Here is a 22,354-nt window from a genome sequence, read left to right as displayed (position 1 = left end):
TCGATCGCATCATCGGCACCCGCCTCCTCATTGACACCGGAGACGAGCTGTTTATCATTCCTGCCATGGCCACAGATCGCCAACATGCAAAATCCATGCTCCACGCAGTGAACAACACTGCTATCGTATCGTATGGGCTCCGGTCATTAACGCTAGACATTGGACTTGTGAACACCAACGTTGGGTTTACCAAAGGGCATCAAGCCACTAGAATCATGGGTGCGGGCAATCAAGGACTTCGCCTCTCCAACTTTAGTCTGAAAGTTGCGCGAGTTTCTTGGAGTCATAAATTTTCACAGGTGCTTCATACCATCCTGTGTGCAAGTTCTTCAGCCGCTTACCAACCTGCTACGTCGTGACTAAAAAAAAAATGCCTACTTTCTACTGGTCTTTGGAGCACTAGCACTATTTCCAGGAAGCCAAAACGTGGCTGGTGACTGCAGTGTTGCTGATTCATCCGTTGCCCAACACATCAACTCGCCTTATGGTAAAAGCATTGACCACAACCATGGTTGCAGTACTGCAGCAGCATGATGACATAGACTGGATGCCACTGGGCTTTTTCTCAAAGCGCTTCCAACTTATAGAAGCCCGCTACAGTACCTTCGAGAGGGAGATGTTGGCCATCTATTGCGCTGTTTTTTCCTTTAAGGCTTTTACATTCTGACCGAGCACGAGCCGTTAACTTTTCTTTTCAAGAACAGTTCCTGATACTCAGAACATGAGCTTCGAGAACCTTTCTTTATCTCCGAATTTTCTACGGACATCCACCATATCTCTGGGACTGGAAATCAGGCAGCTGATGTACTGTCGCGGATCGGCGCTGTCCTTGCTGGCCCTCTAAATTTCCAAGCTCTAGCCTTCACCGAGCAAAATGACCCCGAGCTGCGACAATTGCGGGAAGAAGGCTCATGCTGCTTGGAGGTGCCGCTTCCTTACACAACATTGGTCAGGTGTGACACCATTGCTGGCAGCTCCTCGCCTGTTCGTGCCCCATCAGTTTCGGCCTCCAATATTTGATTCACTGCATGGGCTAAGCCGTCACAACATCCAGGTGGCACAGATGCTTATCACAGACCACTTCATCTGGCCAGGGATGAACAAAGATGTTCGAAGCTGGGCAAGAAACTGCCAAGCCTGTCAAGCCGTAAAAGTGGCCCGGCAAATGCGTTCAGCGGTGCAGCCGTTTCGACCACCCGAGAGCCATTTCGATCCCTCTTTAGGCCTGCCAAGGTTTCAGGTGCCTCCTCACATGTGTCAACCGGTATTCAAGGTGGCCTGAGACAATTCCTTCTATAAGACATCATGGCCGAAACAGTGGCGGAAGCATTTCTTGTTACTTGAATGTTGTGGTATGGTTGCCCTTTGCTCATAGCTACTGACCGCAGCTGACAATTCCAAAGCTTGCTTTCTTTCTGCCCTGGCGAGACTGCTCACCATGCGCCATCATAACACCATGGCTTACCACCCACAGAGCAGTGGCATGGTTGAGCGTCTCCACCACCAACTGAAGGCGTCATTGACCGCCACACTTGACAGACAGCACTGGGTGTAAATGCTATCCCCAATACTACTGATGCTGTGAACAATGATCAAGGATGACCTTGGAGTCAGGGCAGCCGAGACATTCTGTGGGTTAGCATTGTGCATTCCAGGCCAGTTTTTCAATGCCTAGCAAGGCATTCCGCTAGTGGCCGCGCAGCACTTAGAGAGGCTACATTCCTGGCTCGGCCAGCTTCGACCTACACCCCCACGTATCGCCCGCAGGCAGCTTGTGTTTAGTTTCTCGACAGCGGACTCAACCACGCATGTCTTTCTGCGGCGCAATTCTATCATGTCACCATTGACTTCTTCCTATGAAGCCCCTTTTCGTGTGGCTTTGCGTTCAGAGAAAACATTGAAGATTGACGTTCACGGCAAAGAACAATGTCGTGTGACCGCATGAAACCAGTTTATCGTGAAATTAACTCATTCATTCTTTCCGCCATTTACACCTAAGCCTCCAGCATTCTTGGGGGGAAGCCTTTGTACTGACCGTCTGTCACTAAGCCATGCCTCTCCATGCATGTCTTTGCCCCTTGCTCTGGAAATCAAGTGTGCGTTGCTGTGGAGGTCATTGCCCCCGGCTCTTTCTTGGAACAGAGGTGGCTGCCCGACAGGGATACCACCACAGCCACTCAACAAACCTACTTTGACTCTTGAATAAAGCCTGTCAGCTCTTCATTCTCATGCTGACAAAACGCATATTCCATGCCACCACTAAACCGAGCTCTCAACAATGTCATCAGGCAATGAGCAGCATTGAGCAGTTGCACGCCAGCAATCACTTCAATCGACCTGTAGGCATGCTGTAGACCTGTAGGCATGGTGACTGCTGGCCATACACTCATTTTGATCCTCTCTCGTGATTAGCAGCTTCGCGTCTTTCGCATTGTTTGCAGACCGCAGTGGCCGACGGGACCTCTTCTGTACTGGCAGTTTGTCCCAGCTGGTAGTTATTCTTCCGCAGCACTCTTGTTACAATGCACTACAAATTCATCCACCTTTGCTGATGCAAAAAGTCAAGCCTTTTCTCTTTGAGAAATGAGACCATTGTGAGCAGTTCAATTGCCTTTGCAATGAATTGAATCTCCTGTCACTGGAGAACTCATGCAGGGTGCTCACGAAACAAATTCCACCACAATGTCTTCAAGTTCACTGTCAACAGGGTTGCATTGCACAACAAAGCTTGCAATGAAAATTGACAGTTGTGCTTTTTTACTTTCTATTCACAGGACGCACTGCCACAATCGTGCTGTATGATTCTACTGATTTTATCACATTCCTTTCGAATGCAGTTATAAAGTCAAGCCCTGACATGCTATTTTTGCAGCCTGAGCAGTATTAACACGTGTTTGCACAAAGCTTAAGGTGTATACCTTAAAAATTAAGGGAAAACATTATACAATACAAAAAAGGGAAACTAACTTTTTGTGAATTTAAGAATCGTACCGGAAGTACTGGTGCTGTGAGCTTGAAAATTACTGAATGGATGATGAAGAAGTCATGTCTTTTAGAAGGGTATTCCAAAGTTTGGCTGCAGTGTTTATAAAGTAAAATGTTCCATAATTTCTGCATGTATGTGAAACTCCTAACAACGTTAATAATGAGGACAGTGTTGGATACTGTGTTACATGTTGATGAAATCAAACTGACAGACTTTGTATAACAGTTTTTAGAAATTTTTACATAAGAACTGCAATGCAGAAGTGAAACTCCTAACATTAATAATGAGGACAGTGTTGGGGATACTGTGTTTCATGTTGATGAAATCAAACTGATGGACTTTGTATAATAGTTTTTAGAAATTTTTACGTAAGAATTGCAATGCAGAAGTAAATGTTATTATGCAACGTTAAACTGTTTAATAGAGGATAAGTAACTGATGTAGACTCAGTACGTTAGGCAAAACTTATTATTCGTAAAACGGTATTTTGAGCTACCTCAATTGGCTGTAATGTTTCGACTGAACTACGGTAAAGGATTAGAAGGGTTTGTAGTGGAAACAGATACCGTAGCTTATAAAATATTGGTACGTTTTTGTACATCTTCCTTAATTACCTCATGTACACGTTTGTGGCACGTCAGATGTTTGTATATCACTAATCCTAAGAATTTCTTATGACTAACTTCTTGGAGAGCAACAGCATTAAATATCAACTCGCCATCCTCACTAATTGACGTGTTTTTAGCAGAAAAAAAATTATAAAATTACTAAATGAAGAGCCTAAGATTGGGCATCAATTCATTTCTGTGTAACCAGTAAAGAGCCAGTTGAGAGTGTGATTTGCTTTTTTCTATAAATCTTTCTCATTCTCAGCCACTATGAAAACATTTGTGTCGTCTGCGTACAGGACACATTCTTCTAGTATGTACGATGTAAGATCATTTATGAATACAATGAACAAGAAAGGACCTAATATTGGCCCCTGTGGGCCACCTTTATTAATGGTTCTTTTATGAGAACTTTGTCTATTGATGCAAACATACTGTTTCCTATTCATCAGATAGCTTTCTGTTAACTTGTTAGGAGTGCCACGAATACCATAATCCTCTCATTTATACAGCAGTTTTTTTTTTTATTGTTAACATCGCATGCTTTTGTCAGGTCAAAAATATCCCCACTGTGAGGATCTTATTTTCAGCATTTTGCCTGATTTTTCCAGTCAAGATTAGCAAGGCTATTTCTGTACTTTTCACTTTCATGTAGCCATATTGTGTGCTTGATGAAATACTGTTGTTTTTGAAGTAAAGTCTAATTCGTTTAAGTAGTTTCTCGATTATCTTGGATTGAGGCGAAAGCAATGTGATAGGCCGGTCATTTTTGACTAATAGTTTGTTGTTATGTTTAAATACCAGTGTTATTTTGCTAAGTTTCAAAGCTGTCAAAAATACACCAGATGATAAGGCTGTATTTGTTATGTCTGCTAAGGTTTCGCTATAAAATTCACTGACGGTTTCAACAGGACTAAAGGTAAGTCATCATGTCCCACAGAATTTGTGTTGTTTAATGAAAGCACAGCACTACGAACCTCAGTAGGATTAGTAGGAACCAGGTAAAAGGAGCTGCAGTGATAGTTTATTATAGGTACATCATGAGGGTGCTCAAAGTTCGCGAGTTGTTGTTTTGAGGTAAGAGCTGCAGTATCCTCAGCAAAGTAACTGTTAAATCTCTGCGCAAGTGCATATGGTTCAGTTATGACACTGTTTCCATCAGTAATAACTATCACTTTAGTTTGGTGCATTACGTGATTCATAGCGGAGTTTAAAACTTCTCATGTTTCAGTAGTATTACTAGCTACACACATAATTTGTGAATAATAATAACCAGCCTTTGAAATATACGATAACTTTTCAATACATTTCTTATACATATTATATCTTGTCTCTGGTTCTATTGTATAAGGACAGGGCTTAAGTTTCTTATGTAGATTATTCTTATGAATTATCGATTTTAAAAGGCCTTGTGTTATCCACGGTTTTCTCTTCAAACCTTTTCTATTGGATATCGTACAATAAGAACTGCTCATGTAACCACGATCTATTTTAAGAAAGGCTTCAAGCTTTTCATCAGCGGTAGTGACCCTATAAACACTGTCCCATGTTTCTAACCCTAATTTCAATGTGATGGCTTTGTGGTCATTTACTTTGCGGATATAGTTTTGCAATACATACATACATACATACATACATACATACATACATACATACATGCATGCATGCATACATACATACATACATACATACATACATACATACATACATACATACATACATACATACATACATGCATACATACATACATGCATACATACATACATGCATACAGTCGATCCCGGATATATAGAATTATTGCCTATATCAAACAGTTGAAAAATCCCCTCGGGAATCCCATGCAAAAGTATAGCGCTATTGTTCACGTATATAGAACTCCCCTGCACCGGCGTATTGATGTATCGAACTCCGTGCTGAGCTGCGCCCCGGCAAGTGCGCTTCTCCCACTATACCCCACCCCTGCAAGTGAGCTTCTCACAAAGTTCCGTGATCGCACGCACACCACCCCGCACTCTGAGGAAGGGGCGTGTGGGTAAAAGGCACATTACGAGGAGCACTTGGAGTGCAATTGGGTGTGAAAGAGAAGCAGGAGGGAGAACCCACACTGACCGCAGGCACCCGTTTCCTGTGTTTTGGTTGCCTGACACCGCTGGCACAGCAAGCCAAACGAGGTCAGTGCAGCTTGGGCTTGTGGTAGTGCGGAGATGCGGAGCGGTGCGTCTTTCAATTCGCTTTGTTCCTTCTACTCATGAGGCCAACGTGAATGCTTGAGACTCATGTGGTACAGTGCGTTTTTCTTTCCGCTTTTGGCACGTCTTCCGGAGCCATGGCCGCAAAAAAACTCAAGAATTTGGATTTTTCACCAAAGGTGGACATCATTCGACCCGTGGAGGCTGGTGACAAAAAGTTGTTGGTCCCCGCGGCGTTTGGAATTCCTTGCAACACCCTGAGTACGGCGTGCAAGCTGTAGCGGATCGCGCTGATGTGGAGATTGTAGCTGACATCATGGGTGACGAGGACGCAGACTCGAGAAGCGGCGAAGGTTCCGACGAAAAGGACCAACCAACATGCACTGCAGCTGAGCTTGCATCAGCTTTGTGTGGCACAATGGCATGCATCGGCGCTGCTGCTGTGGCACAATGGAAGGAGCTGGCCTCTCTCATTTGGACACTGTCAACAAGCTTGAGGACAGCTTAATGAACTTGATGGTGCAGAATAAAAGCAAGCAAAGGTCACAGATTTTTTTCTTCCGAAATAAAGTGCTCTGGTCATTGTGCTGTGTTTTTGTTTTTTTACGCGCCTTGGAGGCACAGATCGGTAAGTTCCCATTAGTCACAAAATCGGGAAACTGCCTTGAGATGTGTGGAGTTGTTAGATAAGCTTTTGACATGCATATCTTATATTTCGAATTATCGATATATCAAACTATTTCGCTATCCTTTTCCAGTTTTGTATGTCCGGGATCGACTGTATATATATTATATATATATATATATAGCAATTTGAAGTGGCACTAGAAGAAATTTTTATAAATAGTGATTCACACTACTCCATAGTAAAACATAGGCCCTGTCATACCGTATATTTGATGCTATCTTTATAGAGCTGCCCCTCCATGTAAAGAAGCGGTTGTAGCGGATCGCTGACTTTCTTACGCAAGGTTGTACCCAGGGATATTGTAGTTAACAAATGACAAATCTACGAGCCAAGTTTTAGATAACCGACACATAGATGAAAAAATTTAGCGTAATGGCATTGGAGATTCGTAGTGATACCATCATATTGATCACTTACAAATTTTAATGGCAACATCAGCTATTTGTTTGATCTGTTGCTTCAGAAAACAATATAATGATTAGAAAAATTATAAAACCTTTGAGAATGTCTGCGAGTCTTTGTTTTACTCTGTGCCCTACCTAGAGAGACGTACTTCCATTTTGTCTGCTTGTTCCCACATTGTGCAGTCATTTTGTGCAGGAAACGAAACTGTCTGCCTTTTTTTACCGGGTTCCAATGCGCGATTGTGCTCTTTGATTCAGTTGTGTCTGCCTCGGTGCTCGTGACTCTGGCACTGACTTATACCATTAATCGGGTGTTATTGCTGAGGACAGCTGAGCAAAGCACAAGGAGACAAGTGCACATCTAATTTCCAAGAAAATCCAGTGCACCCTGCGCATATAACATAATACCCAGTTTTTGTTGACCTTGAAGTCGTTCCGTGGAATGCCTTTCTCTGGGGCAATTTGTCATGCGTTAGCTTGTAGCAGCTCAATGTTCACAGCCAGGTGAGCAGCCCGTTGGCATCGCACGAAGGCGGTGCCATGAAAGCGGTGTCAGTCTCGGGAAAGACTCCATTCTTCATCTCCCGGAAACTTCTTCTCAGGCCACAGCACGAAAAAAATTGCGCCCTTTTGCTTCCTCCAGCTGCGAACACTGCTTTCAGTGACACCAAAGGGCCACTCCGTGGCCCAATTACCGATGGTCTCGGCAGCTAAAATAACTTTAGTTTTAAAGGGACACTCAAGGCAAATATTCAGTCAAGCTAAAGTGATAGATTAGTGCTCGAGAATCTCTAATGTCTCAGTATTATCGCAAACAGAGCCCTAATAATCGAGATATTGAGGTAAATGCAGGACATGATTAGAGACCCCCCCAGGACATTCAAATACTTGCCTGATTACGAAAGCACTTCTGACTTAAATTCTGTCACTAGTATTCAACCACTCGTAGCAAAAAACATAATTGTATTATATTATAAGACAAAATAAAATGCTACTTGTCCAGTTCTATTTCATTTTTAGAAAAAAGAACTAATTGAAATTATCCTTGGCAATGATGCGAGCAGTTGAAAGGGTTCGTTATCGTGCAGTGCTGCGCTGGTTTTGCTGACTTGTGAAACTTGCACAAACTGCAAGTAGCAGAGACTTCAACTTCCATGTAATGTCGCGAGATGCCCGAACGGTCTATGCAACTTTACCAAAATGCAGCTGCAGCGGCTAATCCACTGCTCTGCCTCAGCTCAGTACCGCCATCTGTCGGGCACCATATTACTTATCCAACGGCAGCAAAGCGTGGTGATGGCATATGCAACATCAGCACTCCCCCGGTTCATTGGCGGGAGATTTGAATTTCAAGAAAAGTATTCAGGTGCAATTTTCTCGTAAACTAGGTAAGACTTTTTTTGGCACGAAAGAAGTATTGTGAGGTTTCTGAAATGGTATTTAAATAGTCCTTGTCGACTTAGCATTTGCCTTTAGTGTTCCCTTAAAGGCAGCTGGGTACTGCTTTCACAGTCCCAACATCGTGTGGGATTGAATTTAGGTGAAAGTGCCGATTCATGGCGTGGTCAAAATGGCACCACCACAAGATGATGCATCCTCCACTACGAGTCTTGATGATAATAGCACTGAGCAACAATGACACCGGAACTGCAAAAATTGGACAGAAAGCTCTGGGAAGCACACAGAATAGGAGGCAGAAATTTCACATGGTAAAATTTAGAAAAAGATTGTATTATACGTGGGTTTCTACGGTATGTTATGCATTCACCTACTAGTGTGTTAAAATGCATTGTGCTTTGCAGAGGGAGCAGTTTGTTTTCAGCATTCCTTGCCACTTCCAGCAATTGTTTGCCACTATTTTCTGATGGTACAGCACAAGGAGCAGAGTGCTTGTCAATTTTTTTCACTTTGAACAAAACTGTGCCTGAAAATGTTGTCAACATTGTTAAGCCTATAAGGATGGCACTGAGAAAAGCCCAGGTTAGCAAGTAATCCTCTTGGGTGAAGAATGGCTAGATCACTCATAAAGAAGTTGCCGTATTTTGACGCATAATAACCTGCACCAAAAATTGCTAAAATTTCACAGTAAGGTCAGGGTTGGGGGGCGGATCCCAGGAGTTTGGATTTTAGGCCTGGCTTCCTGTCAGCACAGCGTGCGCTGTCACGAAGCTACACTTCAGGGCAAAGTTCTCGATTACTCACCTTTCATTATCTCTTGGGAACCCCATCATCTTTCCAGCCCTGTGTGTTGATGCTCCCTTCTACTTTGTGAGTCATTCTCCTCCTCTGTGCGGGTCGTCATTTTGCGTTTAGCAGTTAGCGAATTGTGCACGCGACACCAGCAAAGTAAAACTAGGATCATGATAAGCTGTGCTCAAAGGCCCAGCATTGTCTTTGCAAATGGTGGAACAGTCACTGGCTGAAGATACAACATGGACAAGTCATTTATCCCCAAATGGACACTGTTTCTGTAAATATCTGAGAGTTGTGTGCAGTTATTTTCGTGGGTTATACGCACATATCTTTCTTTTCTTTCTAGGCTGTTCTGAAAGCAATATGAAACATAGTTCCAGCACACAACTAAACACAGACGAGCAAAGGACAAGAGGAACCAGCCTTCTTGTCTTTTCTCAGCTTGTCCATGTTTATTTGTGCACTAGTACGATGTAGCATAATGCTATTCACAGCAAACTAGCACAACTGTCCATGCTGAGCGACTATTCTGAAAGAGGGCGCCAGTTGTACATGTTGCCGGGTTATATGGGAAAAAATACGGTATTTCCAAGCTGGCTCCTTGCAATATCAACTTGTGAAAATGTTGCCAAAGTTCAGCGTGTGATTGAGAAGAAACCCACTGATGAAATCTCTTATGAGATAAATTTGTTGTGCCAGCAAATTGTAACAAGTTTTGCAAGTGCCAAATGTGGCCTCTGGGCCTCGATTGCTCATTGAGGATGACAGAGCAAGCTGGGCCAAAACATTTTTAAACTTTTCTCTAAGGTTCGTAGAAACCCATGAAAGCCTTCGAACACTCCACATTTTGTCACTTTGTAATTCTTTTGCCTTTCCGAAAAATAATTCTTATTGGTGGACTTCACAAACGAAGCATTCAGATGCAGAAATGTTGGGTAAATTAAAAAGGGCCATTAGGAGTTCTTTGTTTCATCATACTTGAAACCACCCTGAAGGTATCTCAAATAAATTAAAAAGAAAGCTTGGCATTAAATTTAGCATCTTTGTTCTTTTGGCGTTTCCCAATAACCTTTACTTACTTTTGTTTTATTTGTGCAGCATCGAGGCCTTCTATTTCTCTGTCAACTGCCAAATGTGACAACTTGAAGCAAGGATGCCTCCACCGATATCAATTATGTGACTATGAGACTGATAAACTTTATCGTCTGGAAACGCATGCCAGCACCCATACTGGCAAGCAGCCATTTCACTGCCCTTCATGCTCTCAGAGCTTCTCACAACAGGCCCACCTGAAAGAGCACCTGCACACCCACATAGGCGAGGAACCATATCAGTGTCCTTCATGCTCTCGGAGCTTCTCAGGAAAGTTCAACCTTATGAGACACCTGCTCACCCACACAGGTGAAAAGCCATATCAGTGCTCTTCATGTTCTCGGAGCTTCTCAGAAAAGGGCAAGCTTACGAGACATCTGCGCACTCACACAGGTGAGAAGCCGTATCAGTGCCCTTCATGCTCTCGGAGCTTCTCAGAAAAGGGCAAGGTTATGCAACACCTGCGCACCCACACAGGTGAGAAGCCATATCAGTGCCCTTCATGCTCTCAGTGCTTCTCGCGAAAGAACCACCTGAAAGAACACCTGCGCATCCACACAGGTGAGAAGCCATATCAGTGCCCTTCATGCCTTCAGAGCTTCTCATTGAAGAGTGTCATGAAGGTACACCAGCGCATTCATACAGGTGACCGGCCATACAGTTGCACTGTCTGCTCCAAGTCCTTTACGCAGTCTCATCACTTGAGCAGACATAAGAGAGCACAGCACCATGAGACACTAGAGTAGGTCCACAACCATCTTGAACTCGACTGTGAATTACAAATCTACAGACATGTAGCATGTTTCATAGTGCTGTACTGCATCAGGTAGCGTAAACGTCTCTCTGTACTCTTAAAGGAGTCGTGGAACACTTTATTCAGGTCACCATATTTGCTCTAAATCTCTTCACAGCATGTCATAGAACATAAATCAAAAGAAATCATGAAAGCTGACCCACATAATTCCATTATAGCTGAGAAAATTAACCCTCTATTGCATGGCATCCCATATTTGACACATACAGGTTACCATTTTTTTTCGCGTGTGTGAGATGCCCAGTTGAGAATGTGATACCATCAGAGTAATTCTCATAGTTATGCGCACCTATTATGGGCAGGTGCTGCCATCTCTTGAGCGATGCGCAAAACAGATGTGAAGTAGATTTTGGGAAGCGACGTGAAACTCGGACGGGGCAAACACGAGCAATTGGTATTCTTTTTTGCTGAAAATTTCCACCGCAGAAACATAGAAAAATTATTTTGCCGTATTTTGTGGTCTCGCCAATTCAAGCCAGTTATTACTTTTCTCAATTTCGTCTGCAACTACAGCAGAGAACCCGAAATCAATGTGTGCCATATTTGGCACAGTATGAACTTGAAAGACAGAATATGGTAACGTGCTGCCCTCTGTTCAATAGCCCGAAGCTGCAGGTCACTCTATTACAAGACGGAATTTTGTCGATCGGTATGGTCAGGGTGAATCGTCTGCCAAACTCGCCTGAAAAGCGAAAAGGAACTGAAATGTAAAGGACGTGGTGCTTCAGAGGTACTCACAAGCGCGATAAATGACGTGGAGTTATCGTGAGTGCGGTGGTACGATAACTGTGCCGTGACATTTCTGTCAAGCTTTGTTGGGAGAGATCCAGGCCAAAAGACTAAGCGCTGGTTTAGCTCCGCCAAGGAGTTTTGCGAAATTGATTGCCCCAGTGTAGTAAAGTTCCACAACAGGCACATGGGCGGGGTCGACCTGCTGGATTCACTGCTTGGACTTTACCACATACATATCAAGTCGAAGAAATGGAACTTTCGAATTTTTACGCATATGCTAGACTTATCGGTAGTAGCAGCATGGCTACTGTACAGGAGGGTGCAGGAGCAGCTTGGGCAGGAACAAGTACTACCGCTGGCTCAATTCAAAGCAGAAATTGTAGAATGCCTTACCTCGCATAACAAGTGCCTACCCAACAAGCGACCAGGAAGGCCTTCTAGTCTAGACATCGAATTCTAGGTTCAAGTAAAAAAAGCACAGGGACCAGCGGCTGCAATGCTACCCAAAGACGTCCGATCTGACCTAGTCAGCCACTCGCCAGAATTTGATGAGAAGAAACAAAGATGTACACGGCCATCTTGCACAAACATGTTGTCGATGAGATAGAAGAAGTGAAACATTCATCTGTGCCTGAACGCAGCAAACAACCGTTACATTTCATTCCACATATCGTGCTAAAAAAACCACCATCCGTGAAGCTGTGTTTTCCGCCCATGGCAGCAAGACCGCTCGGCCATCTTCATGGTGTGCCATATTTGGCACAAAGCTGTATCTTTATTAGTACAGTCGTTATCACTCTGAAACTTTTTGTATATGTGTTTGTTCATTAAATCAATAACAAAAGCTGAAAAAATAATTTTTGAAATGATTTTTTCATAATTTCTGCAATAGAGGGTTAAAGGATGCAGTTATACCATGATATAGTGAAGGCGGTAAAGTGTCAGCAATATGCTTTGTTATATTTTGGCTTTTCATTCAAAAAGTAATCAATGTTCATACCTGTCTCAAAAATTACTGTTTGCATGCCCCTATAACCTATGTATATTCATTGTAATATACATATGAACTTGTTCTTTTAGACCAATTCATGTATTTGTTGCCTCTAGCTTCTGGTTTAGGTGGTTCATCCTGGATATTATTTTTATCTTATTGTGTTCACGCCTGCTTTTTTTTTTTCAGTTCTTTTTTTTTCAGATGGGTACTTTTTTAAAGCAATTGATTGTTTAATCGGTTTTCTTTCCATTGTCTGTTTCCTTAGAGCACCAAATAAATGCCTGTTGAATGAGTATTCATTGTCCGTTCTTGACATTTTAGTACTTGAATGACAGCATGAAATATATTGATGTTAGAATTTTAATCTATCAGGGACTGCAAGAGAGGTTGAATGGGGAAAGTTGGAAGGTAATTATTAGCACAGAAGGCACTTGTTATAACTATATAATATACATGAGTAATTTAAGCTTTGAGTCAAATGTCAAGTCTCCTATGCCTAATTCATTCCTACATTTTATTTCTAGAACTGTATCAGCGTTTGTATAAGCACTGATGGGACAGACATATATCTGTAGAAATATTTGTATAAAATTTACATTTTGAATCGAGCATACAAAGACACCTGCACTGTATCATACATTTGTGCACAGAAGGCGAGATATTGATCCAATAATGTTTTCAACATTTGTAAAGCTTCTTTGTCAATTCCATTTGTCCCAGTCTCTCATGAGGAATTTCCTCACTAAAAAGATTGTGCAGAGGGCATGTTCTTAAGATCATAAATTCATGAAGTTACTGTTTTTATTTTGAATAATTTCGTGTGAATATTTGACGCTTTTGAATGGGCACTTCGTAAATTGAAATATTTTTTAGTAGCCTTCGAACAGTTTAAGCATTACGTGTGCACCCCCGTTCACCCCCATGGCCATAGCATAGGCTTAAAATATGATAATGTGCGTAATAGGGGGTGTATACGTTGCTAAGGGAGCTACACTTTCCTAGCTTACAGAGATCATTTGTGCTCTCTGATGAGCCCATTGTGTGCAAGCAAATTCCTCATTTGTTCCTTATGCTTCACTTGTGCTTTTAGTTAGCAGTGCTTCATAACATCGCACAAAATGACAGAAACTTGTCAATGTTATAAGCACCAGGATGTGCACATTGTTTTGTACATATTTTGATCATAGCTGTTCATTTTTCGGAAACTGTTTGAAACATATTCTACATTTGACTTGTTTCACTTCTGGCCCTATTCGATCCATATTCCATTCAATCGAAAAATTGTACTTTTGCTCACCACTAGTTTAAATCTATTTTAGACAACAATGTACCGACATGTAATAAATAAACATGTGAGAGAGTTTTTTTTTTCTTTCTGGCAAGTGCCACTTCTAAGAATTACCTCCACACCCACTCAGCCATTTTGGCAACACCTATGCCTTCAGACTTGGGCATGTTACAACCATGTGAAGAGGCGCCTACACCAACATGTGACAGTGCAGGTTTTTCTTTCCAAGCTTCTATGTAATTTGTGAACTCGTATAGCATTTCTCTACCCACACAGTTAAGCCATGTAGGTGCGTGTGTATTAATAAAAGTAAAATATTAGCTGGGAAAATGCACATGTTTGTGGTATGCTGCATAGAATTTTGTTGCACAAGCGTTATTGTACGCTGGGATACGTTGAGCTGCTAGGGCTATTCATAGCATTTCCCAGCATAATGTAAAAAGATGTTTCATTGTGTTTTAAAAATGCAATGAAACAATTTTGAACCCTGATATGATGTGAAACGACACTGACAACACAACGATGCCACTGTCAAGTGTGGTACCAGATAGGTATGTAGGCACACATTGTGGAAATAAATACATTATTAACAAATTCTTTCGTTATATTAAGATACAATTGAGGTCAGGTGTGTTGAAGGTTGCAGAGACATTTCTGGTAATCATCTTGCAGCACATATTTCAGTGGCGATGACAATGTGATGTTCCTTGATGTGACAGCTGAATAGTATAGTACTTGCTTACTCACTATGCCTCACTAGGCCTTTCTTAGATAGAACGGTGCACAGTTGCAAAAGGCAGGGGCTCCTAAACTTGGGAAAGCCCACCACCTTTTCCGTAGTGCCCCTCCCTTCCTCTTTCCACTATTCTTTTTACACACAGGCTTAACATAAGGGCTCAATAATGCTTACAGAGCACGCAATAAAGATGGAAGAGAGTCTTGATGCACACTCAATGTGCAGAGGAGGCAGCATGTCTCTGGAGAAGGATGGGGGGGGGGAGCCTCTTGGTCCGCCCGCCATTATGTGAATTTCAAAGAGCCATTTGTCTTGGTGAGGTATGTACAGTTATTATGGACCAGCAATTCTTTTTCCGCACTGCGTAAGGCCCTGTGCAGGCAGACCATGTGGCTCCCACCCGACGCACAGTGTGCAATTAATGGCACGTTCACACAAACTGAAATGTCTCACTCAAAAGCCTATAGTAGTATTTTCCAAAGAAATGTTACGTGGCACTCGTGTTCTGGAAGTTCTTTAATGTATCAGTCGCAGTGCTAGCCATAAATGCCCGCATCGCCAAGAGTGTATCAGTGACCCTTGCACTCAACAAAACGCTTATTATTCTCGTTGGTTGTCACCCGGCATAACGTCAGTATGAAACTATGCACATGTACAGGATGTTTTAAAGACCACTTTCAAAAATTCTTAAAGCTTGCCTGTGGCAGAGAGCACAGTTCTAGTTCAGCAGGTGGTCTACTCAAAGCAGCAGACACTACTCATATCAACAAATTAACAAAAATAATTAGTCAGATTTTCAACTAATTACCTTATGGCCCATATCACAATTAAAAAATTCTAGCCGTGGAGTTCACAAGGCGGATCCATTTAAAACGAATTCCAAGGATGACACCAGTTTCGAGATGTTAATTCCCAAACTTTACAGGGAAATGCATAGTCGTTACACTTACATTCTTAACAAAACATTGTTTTCTGCATTCAAGTGCAAAAGTAACCGAAATGCTAGTGCATTTCTCCGCAAAGTTCGCGAAATAATATATTGAAACTGGTGTCATCCTGATAATTCGTTAAAAGTGGATCCACATGGCGAACTCCATGGCTGGAATTAGCAAATTGTATTATGGGACATTAAGTAATTAGTTACAAACTTAATTAGTCGATTATGAATTTCAATTCTTCGTACAAATAATGTCCGCCTCTTCAAGTAGACCAGCTCATAAACTAGAATTGTGCTATCTGCCACAGGCAACCTTTAAAAAATTTTGAAAGTTAGCTGAAACACCCAGTATATGCATGCAGGCTCGTTTCATTGAGGTACTGCAACAGACTTAAAGAATGTGTTGTCCATAAACCATTGTTCCTAGTCATCTGGTTGATCAGTGTTCAGTTTACACCTTTAAGTACACTTTCGCGAGTTGTCTTTGTCCCAGGTGCCCAAGGTATGTCTAACGTAGATGGCGGGCATCAAATGCAGGAGCAGAGCACTGCGGACACCGGACAATGTGTTTGTATCACTGACCCCAGGCGGAAGTGATGGCTAATGTAAAGGTCACCCTGGCTAGAAGTCTCTGCACAGAGATTTCTTTCACTCGAGAAAGATTGTGGGGAATGAAGCAGACACTGGAGAGGATAAGAACATGCGTGTCATACTGTATAATGGATTTTCAGGCACTGAAAACATAGCGGTGCTAAAGGGAAGTGATAGAAAAGTTATGGAGGTTAAGAAAAAGTAAATGGGAACCACACAGTCAGTAATGTTGTGATGACCATATGTGCCTGCACCCAGTGGAGAGTACTGTTCACACGTGTAAAATTGTGAAGTTTTTGTATCTGCTTACAAATACGCAATGTTTTTTCTTAAGCGCGCTGATCCTGTCAGTATATGCGTAGGTTCTGTTAATTTTAGACAAGTTGGCAAGGCTTTCTGTTGCATAATATATAATCTGCAGCTCAAATAATAAGGTGTCTGAAAATCTGAAAAGTCCCCTTCATAGCTCCAAGTGGCTTGCATCTAGGGGTGTGTTGGATGTGAGAAAGTTATTTGTCCTCTTCTCGAGTTAACGGCCACATCTGCATGCATCACACAGCATCCCATAGGTATATAGTCATTTCAATTGTTGGGATCTTGAACTTGAGCTTTTGTTGTCTTCTGAATGGCTATATATGTATAATTCCAAGGTGCAAGATTGTCCAGGTTCCTATAATCATGGCATAATTTCCTTAGGAATAGGAATAAAGCACTGCAACTGTCTGTATGTGGCACTTTTTAAAGGGCTCCTGAACCACCCCTTGGGATTGGTGAAGAAGCACAGTCATTTGCCCTGAAAAAAAAAATTAGTGGCAGACAAACATCGAGGTTTCTTGTGTGCACTCATATATACAGTTTAATTGCACTATAGAAATGGACGCTGGTTGCTCTGCTGCTAGCGAGTCAAGTGACAATTGCTTTGATGCCAACTACTGCCCAAATGTAGAATTGTAAAGATCTTTTTCCATATATTTTGTCTAATCTGATAAGTGTTTATGCAAGTCCATCTGTATTCATGAATAAACAAGGCATTTTTACCTGCAGAAATTGTTTTGTCACTTCATCATCACCCTGAAAAAGTTGAGCTAATTTTTCTGCAAAATTGGTCAGTCTGAAGATTTTAAATCTACAGTAAAAATACTCCACACTGGGGTTCACATTTGGGGAAAAAACATACTCTCAAAGCTTTGAGAGGAAGAAAATTGGTGGTTTATCCATTCTTTAGAGATCATTGACGACTTTAATGTCATTAGCAATCCTATAATTGGTGCACAATTCTTGATTATATAATTTTTATGAAGAATAATATGAAAAGTGCTGTCACCTGTGATCCAAGTTGGCGTCATAGTCTTTCAGTCGAGCAGCACGTACCCAGTACGGCTGTGAAGGAACTGAACAAGACGGCAGTCAGACCTGCAAAGCGGCAGAGGGTGCTGAGAATCTCTGGATCTGTACAGGCTGCCACTGTAAATTGAACCTGGCAACATTTAACATGTGAACCCTACATGAGGCTAGCTTAGTGGGGCCTTTTGAGGTATTGTCGGGCATTGCCTGAGATATCATTGGCCGTAATGAAGTTTGGAAAATAGGAAGCTTGTACAGAGCTGACCAACGGCCATGTCCTGTGCTACAGAGATCTTCCAGATGAGAAGGAATACAGGGTAGGGCTTCTAAATCATAAGTGCATAGCTGGCAACATTGATGAGTTCTGCAGTAATGGCATGCATTTAAGTAGCTTGTTTTCGGTGAACATTTTTCACGGACCAGTCTCTTTTGGACTATTGTCACAAGAGACACCTTTCTGTATCGGAAGTTGCTCGAATGTTATCACTGGTTGTGTCTGTTGTCACCAAACCTTGTTTAATGGGGATGTAAGCACGACACGAATTGTGTAGTACTTTCTGGAAAGCATGAAGGCACCAACGATACATCTGGAACTTTTCACGACTCATGTATGAAAGTCGATGTGCTTGACCCGCAGACAATATTTCGATAGTCGACGAGCATGCTCACCGCTGTCATTGTGTTGAGTGTTACTTGTTTTTCTGGGCACAGGTTTGCCCAATGCATTGTGCCACTTTGGTTCTCTGTCCCTAAAACATGACGGTAGCGCTAAAAGGGTAGCAGTCATCCTAATAAAACTTAGTAGCAGCTATCGCTGACAGGTAGTACAAACCTATTCTCCAACCTCCAGTTATGTGGAACAGTTTTGTGAGGATGTTGAATTCACAATGAAAAATGTGCAAGATGTACTTAGCCATGGGCGACATTAATGCAAAAGTAGGAAAAAAACCGGGCGGGAGTATGGGTGACTGGCAAGTATGGCATCAACTTCAGATACAGTAGAGAGATATTGGTAGAGTTCACAGAAGCACAATAACAGAAAGTCAGCTTTGAAAACCCTAATAAGCAAACAAGAAAGGAAATAGACTTCGTACTCTGTGCTGACCCTAGCATAGTGCAGGATGTAGAAGTGTTGGGTAGGGAAAGTGGCAGTGAAATTAAGTTAGGGAGGTCCAGGATTGTTCTCAATTTGAAGAGAGACCTAATTAGTTAAGAATAAACAGGCCAGCCAACCTAGACACAGTCAGGGTAAAAGTAGGTGACAAGGTAAGGATAATTTAAGTGGGTGGGACCACCCAGGATCATTGAAGAGTAGCCCATACCCAATGACTCAACTTGGCACATAGACAATGTTTAATGCTCAGTGCCCCAAGTTGGGCTGATGGTTGGCTTTGAATGCGGTTCCTTCAGCGCAGCAGCGAGGCTCTACCTATTTGACCATAGACTACCCAATGACCCAAGATGGCAGGAAGGAGGTTAGGTGTGGATGCACATACATACAGACCTTCCAATAACTGGGTAAAGTTCCTGAAGAATGCTATTGCATTAACGGTGAACTTTGTCAAACAATGTAATGTGTAGGGCAGCTAACCGACAGTCTATCAGGGTTACAGAATGAGTACCAATGAAACTGATGTGCAATTGCAGACAGCAGACAACTAGGTACTGTGACGAGAATGAAAATTTGCAAGCACAGGATGGTATCAGCTGGCACAAGACATCAGGAGATTTGGTATCCTACAGTGGACATTAAATAGGCTGATAGCGATGAACTTAGGGTCTCGCAACCACTTTTCGTTAGTTGGACTACACCAGTGGCTTTAAAATGTGTGAGATATGGAAAGTGTTTTCTGCTTTGATAAGCCTTTTACAGAAAGGTTTCCCTGCTTTCAAGTATTCAATGTTGATTGTCGCTTGTAGCCCTTTGGGAATACTGAGCTGAAAGGGTTTTGCATTTCATGGCCATGCATTGTAAAATGCCCCCGCATTTATTCTATTGTATTTACCTCTTGTTTGGCTATGGCAGCCACATTTCGATGGGGGCAAAATGTGAAAACACCTGTCTACTTAGATTTAGGTGCACATTAAAGGACCCCAAGTGGTCATAAATTCCGGAGGCCCTCGCTATGGTGTGCCTTGTAATCAGGTCGTTGTTTTGGCACCTAAAACCCCATAATCTAATTTTTTTTACCCCCTGTTCTTGATGCTGTAACAGGACTGCTATCACCCCAACTTTCTGCAGGCCTCACAAATGCGATGAGCCTAGCTGAAAGCATCACTGCCAAAATGGCATTCCAAGCCCCGTCCAAGGTCGTCGGTCAGGACAACGTTGGCATGCAGTGCAGCTTGCCTCTGGTTGACAAGTCTGTCGGGTGCTGCTTCAAAGCATGGAGCGTGTCGAGAACCATGCAGACTATGGAGACTCTGGATGAGTTAAGCTCCACCTCAGGTGTGCAGTGACCGGCAATTCTCTTACATTTGCTTGCTTGTGCGAGTGTGGTAAATGACCAAGTCTGCCTAGCTTTGACTATCTCAAACATGTATAGTGTTGTTCTGCGAAGGACATATTAGCAGGTTTGTGGTTCTTGTCTGCATACTGATTTGGGCAAAAATGCAAAAATACTGCCTTACTGAGCACATTGAAGCACCTTAGATAGCATAGCCTAATCCAGAGCCCTCTTGTCCTGGTGTTGCTGTAGCCCTTGCTCTGAGATGATGTTACACCCATTGAGTCTCTTAGTTATGCTTAAATTGGTGCATTAGTGTAAGAACATGAATATACATCAACACAGAATGTCATTCGACCTCTTTGTTTAGGGTGAATAAAATAAAAATTCTTTAATGCAGTTAAGCCTACTACCAACAAAACATACTTTGTTTTATCAATATGCTCATTCATCGAAGGAGGCGAAAACCACACGGGAACTGTCTGGATTTTTTTGTAGGACAGCTTTGAGTCACATCCCACAGCACGTCATCAGTGATGACTAAGCAGGACTAGGCATGCGCAACAATGTTGTAGCGACCGTACGTCACCTTGTTGTCCCTGATTCTCAAAAATCTAGTTTGTCTTGCCGTCGGGGTCATTGCCCCCTGCTCTTTCTTGGAACCCAGGTGGCTGCCCAACTGGGGCACCACCACAGCCACTCAGCAAACCTGCTTTTACTCTTGAATAAAGGCAGTCGACTCTCCGTTCTCAAGCTGTTCAAATGTGTATCCCTTGCCTCCCCTAAAATCAGCCCCCAGCAAGTGGTGATACAGAACATTACTTTTTTTTTAACAATAATCATAGACAACCCTGCTCCTGCTCCTGCTGACAGCGATGACGGCACGATTACATCTCCTGCCATCGCTGCAGAGCTTCAGCTTCCCAGCTTCTGGCCTAAGAATCCCCGAGTTTGGTTTGTGCAAGTAGAGGCCTGTTTTCAAATCCAGCGCATCGCTTCACAGACAGAAAAGTACCTGCATGTCGTTGCCGCACTACCTTCCTACATCGCCAATGCCACAGATGATTTGCTAGTGGCTACGCCTTCGGTTGCTGCCTACGAAAACCTGAAGCGCATGTTCCTGCAGCTCCTCGAGCCATCGCAATAGGGTAGGCTCCAACAGCTCCTCTCCGAGAAACTCGGCGACCAACGACCCTCACAACTGCTGCACCGGTTGCGTTAGTTACTGGGTGAGACTTCGCAAACGAGAGCCAGCTTCCAATTATGCGAGTTGTTCTTGCGACACCTCCCACAGTCTACATGCATGGTACTGCGGGGTTCCAACGAGGTGAGTCTCGATCGGTTAGCTGTACTCATTGACTGCATATGCGACTGTTTGTCTTCGTCTACGTATTGCTGCTGCAAGAGTATCTGAGCCATGATACTGACTCTCGCACCTGTAGAAAAACATCAACCTCTTTACCATTGCACTGTAGAAGCAGACGATTGGTGACAACAGGCACAACCAACTTCGGCACATAATTCAGCTGCACAGCCTCGCAGTGTCAACTAGAGGCTCACCGCCACAGTTGTGCACGTACCACTGTCGCTTTCGCGAACAAGGAAGTTGCTACACTCAGCCCTGTTCATGGGTGGGAAACGCACCGGCCAGAGGCTAATAGCAGCATGTGACACCGGTCTTCAAGCAAGCCACCTATTTTTTGTAGTCGAGCACATTACCGGCAGCTGCCTCCTCTTCGACACCAGAGCTGACCTATGTATCGTTCCCGCCATGGCTGAAGATCGCCAAGGTGGCAAGTCCACACACATGCTCCATGCAGTGAACAACACTGTTATTGCATCGTATGGGCTTCAGTCAATAACGCTAGACATCGGACTCCAGCACTTGTACAGATGGGTGTTTGTGATTGCTGACATCAGTTTCGCCATGGCAGACATCCTCAGCCATTTCAACCTAGATTTAAGTGTTCGCAATCAGTGCCTAAAAGATAACGTCACATCCCTCAATGCACTTGGCTTGCAGTCCAACCTAACCTCATGTGGCATCTTTACGTTTTGATGCACCTCAACGTACAACAAGATACTTGCTGAGTACCCACTACATACAAAGCCCTGAAACGATGCGCTCCCAGTGAAACACAAGGTGACGCATAATATCAACATCATCGGCCCACCTGTCACAGCCACGGTGGCTTACTGGATGGAAGTTGGAAGTCGCCCGCCGTGAGTTCAAACACATGCTTTAGCTTGGCGTTATTCGTCCTTCAGCAATTGATCTTCACCTCTCCATCTCATTCTAAACCAGGACAGT

The 22,354-nt window shown here is 43.0% G+C and overlaps 1 protein-coding gene across 1 annotated transcript in view; it reads left to right on the top strand.

Annotated features, from left to right (window-relative positions):
- Positions 1-22,354, top strand: part of LOC142590473 (uncharacterized) — a 49,181-nt gene that overhangs the window by 17,862 nt on the left and 8,965 nt on the right. Inside the window, exon 3 of the mRNA XM_075702621.1 lies at positions 19,839-20,045. Coding sequence (XP_075558736.1) covers positions 19,839-20,045 — 207 coding nt within the window. The remainder of the gene's footprint in view (positions 1-19,838; positions 20,046-22,354) is intronic.

This window comes from Dermacentor variabilis, chromosome 8 (genome assembly GCF_050947875.1).
Source record: "Dermacentor variabilis isolate Ectoservices chromosome 8, ASM5094787v1, whole genome shotgun sequence".
NCBI classification, from domain to species: domain Eukaryota; kingdom Metazoa; phylum Arthropoda; class Arachnida; order Ixodida; family Ixodidae; genus Dermacentor; species Dermacentor variabilis.
The sequence above is the reverse complement of the archived record's forward strand: the minus strand, read 5'-3'. Positions and strand labels throughout refer to the sequence as shown.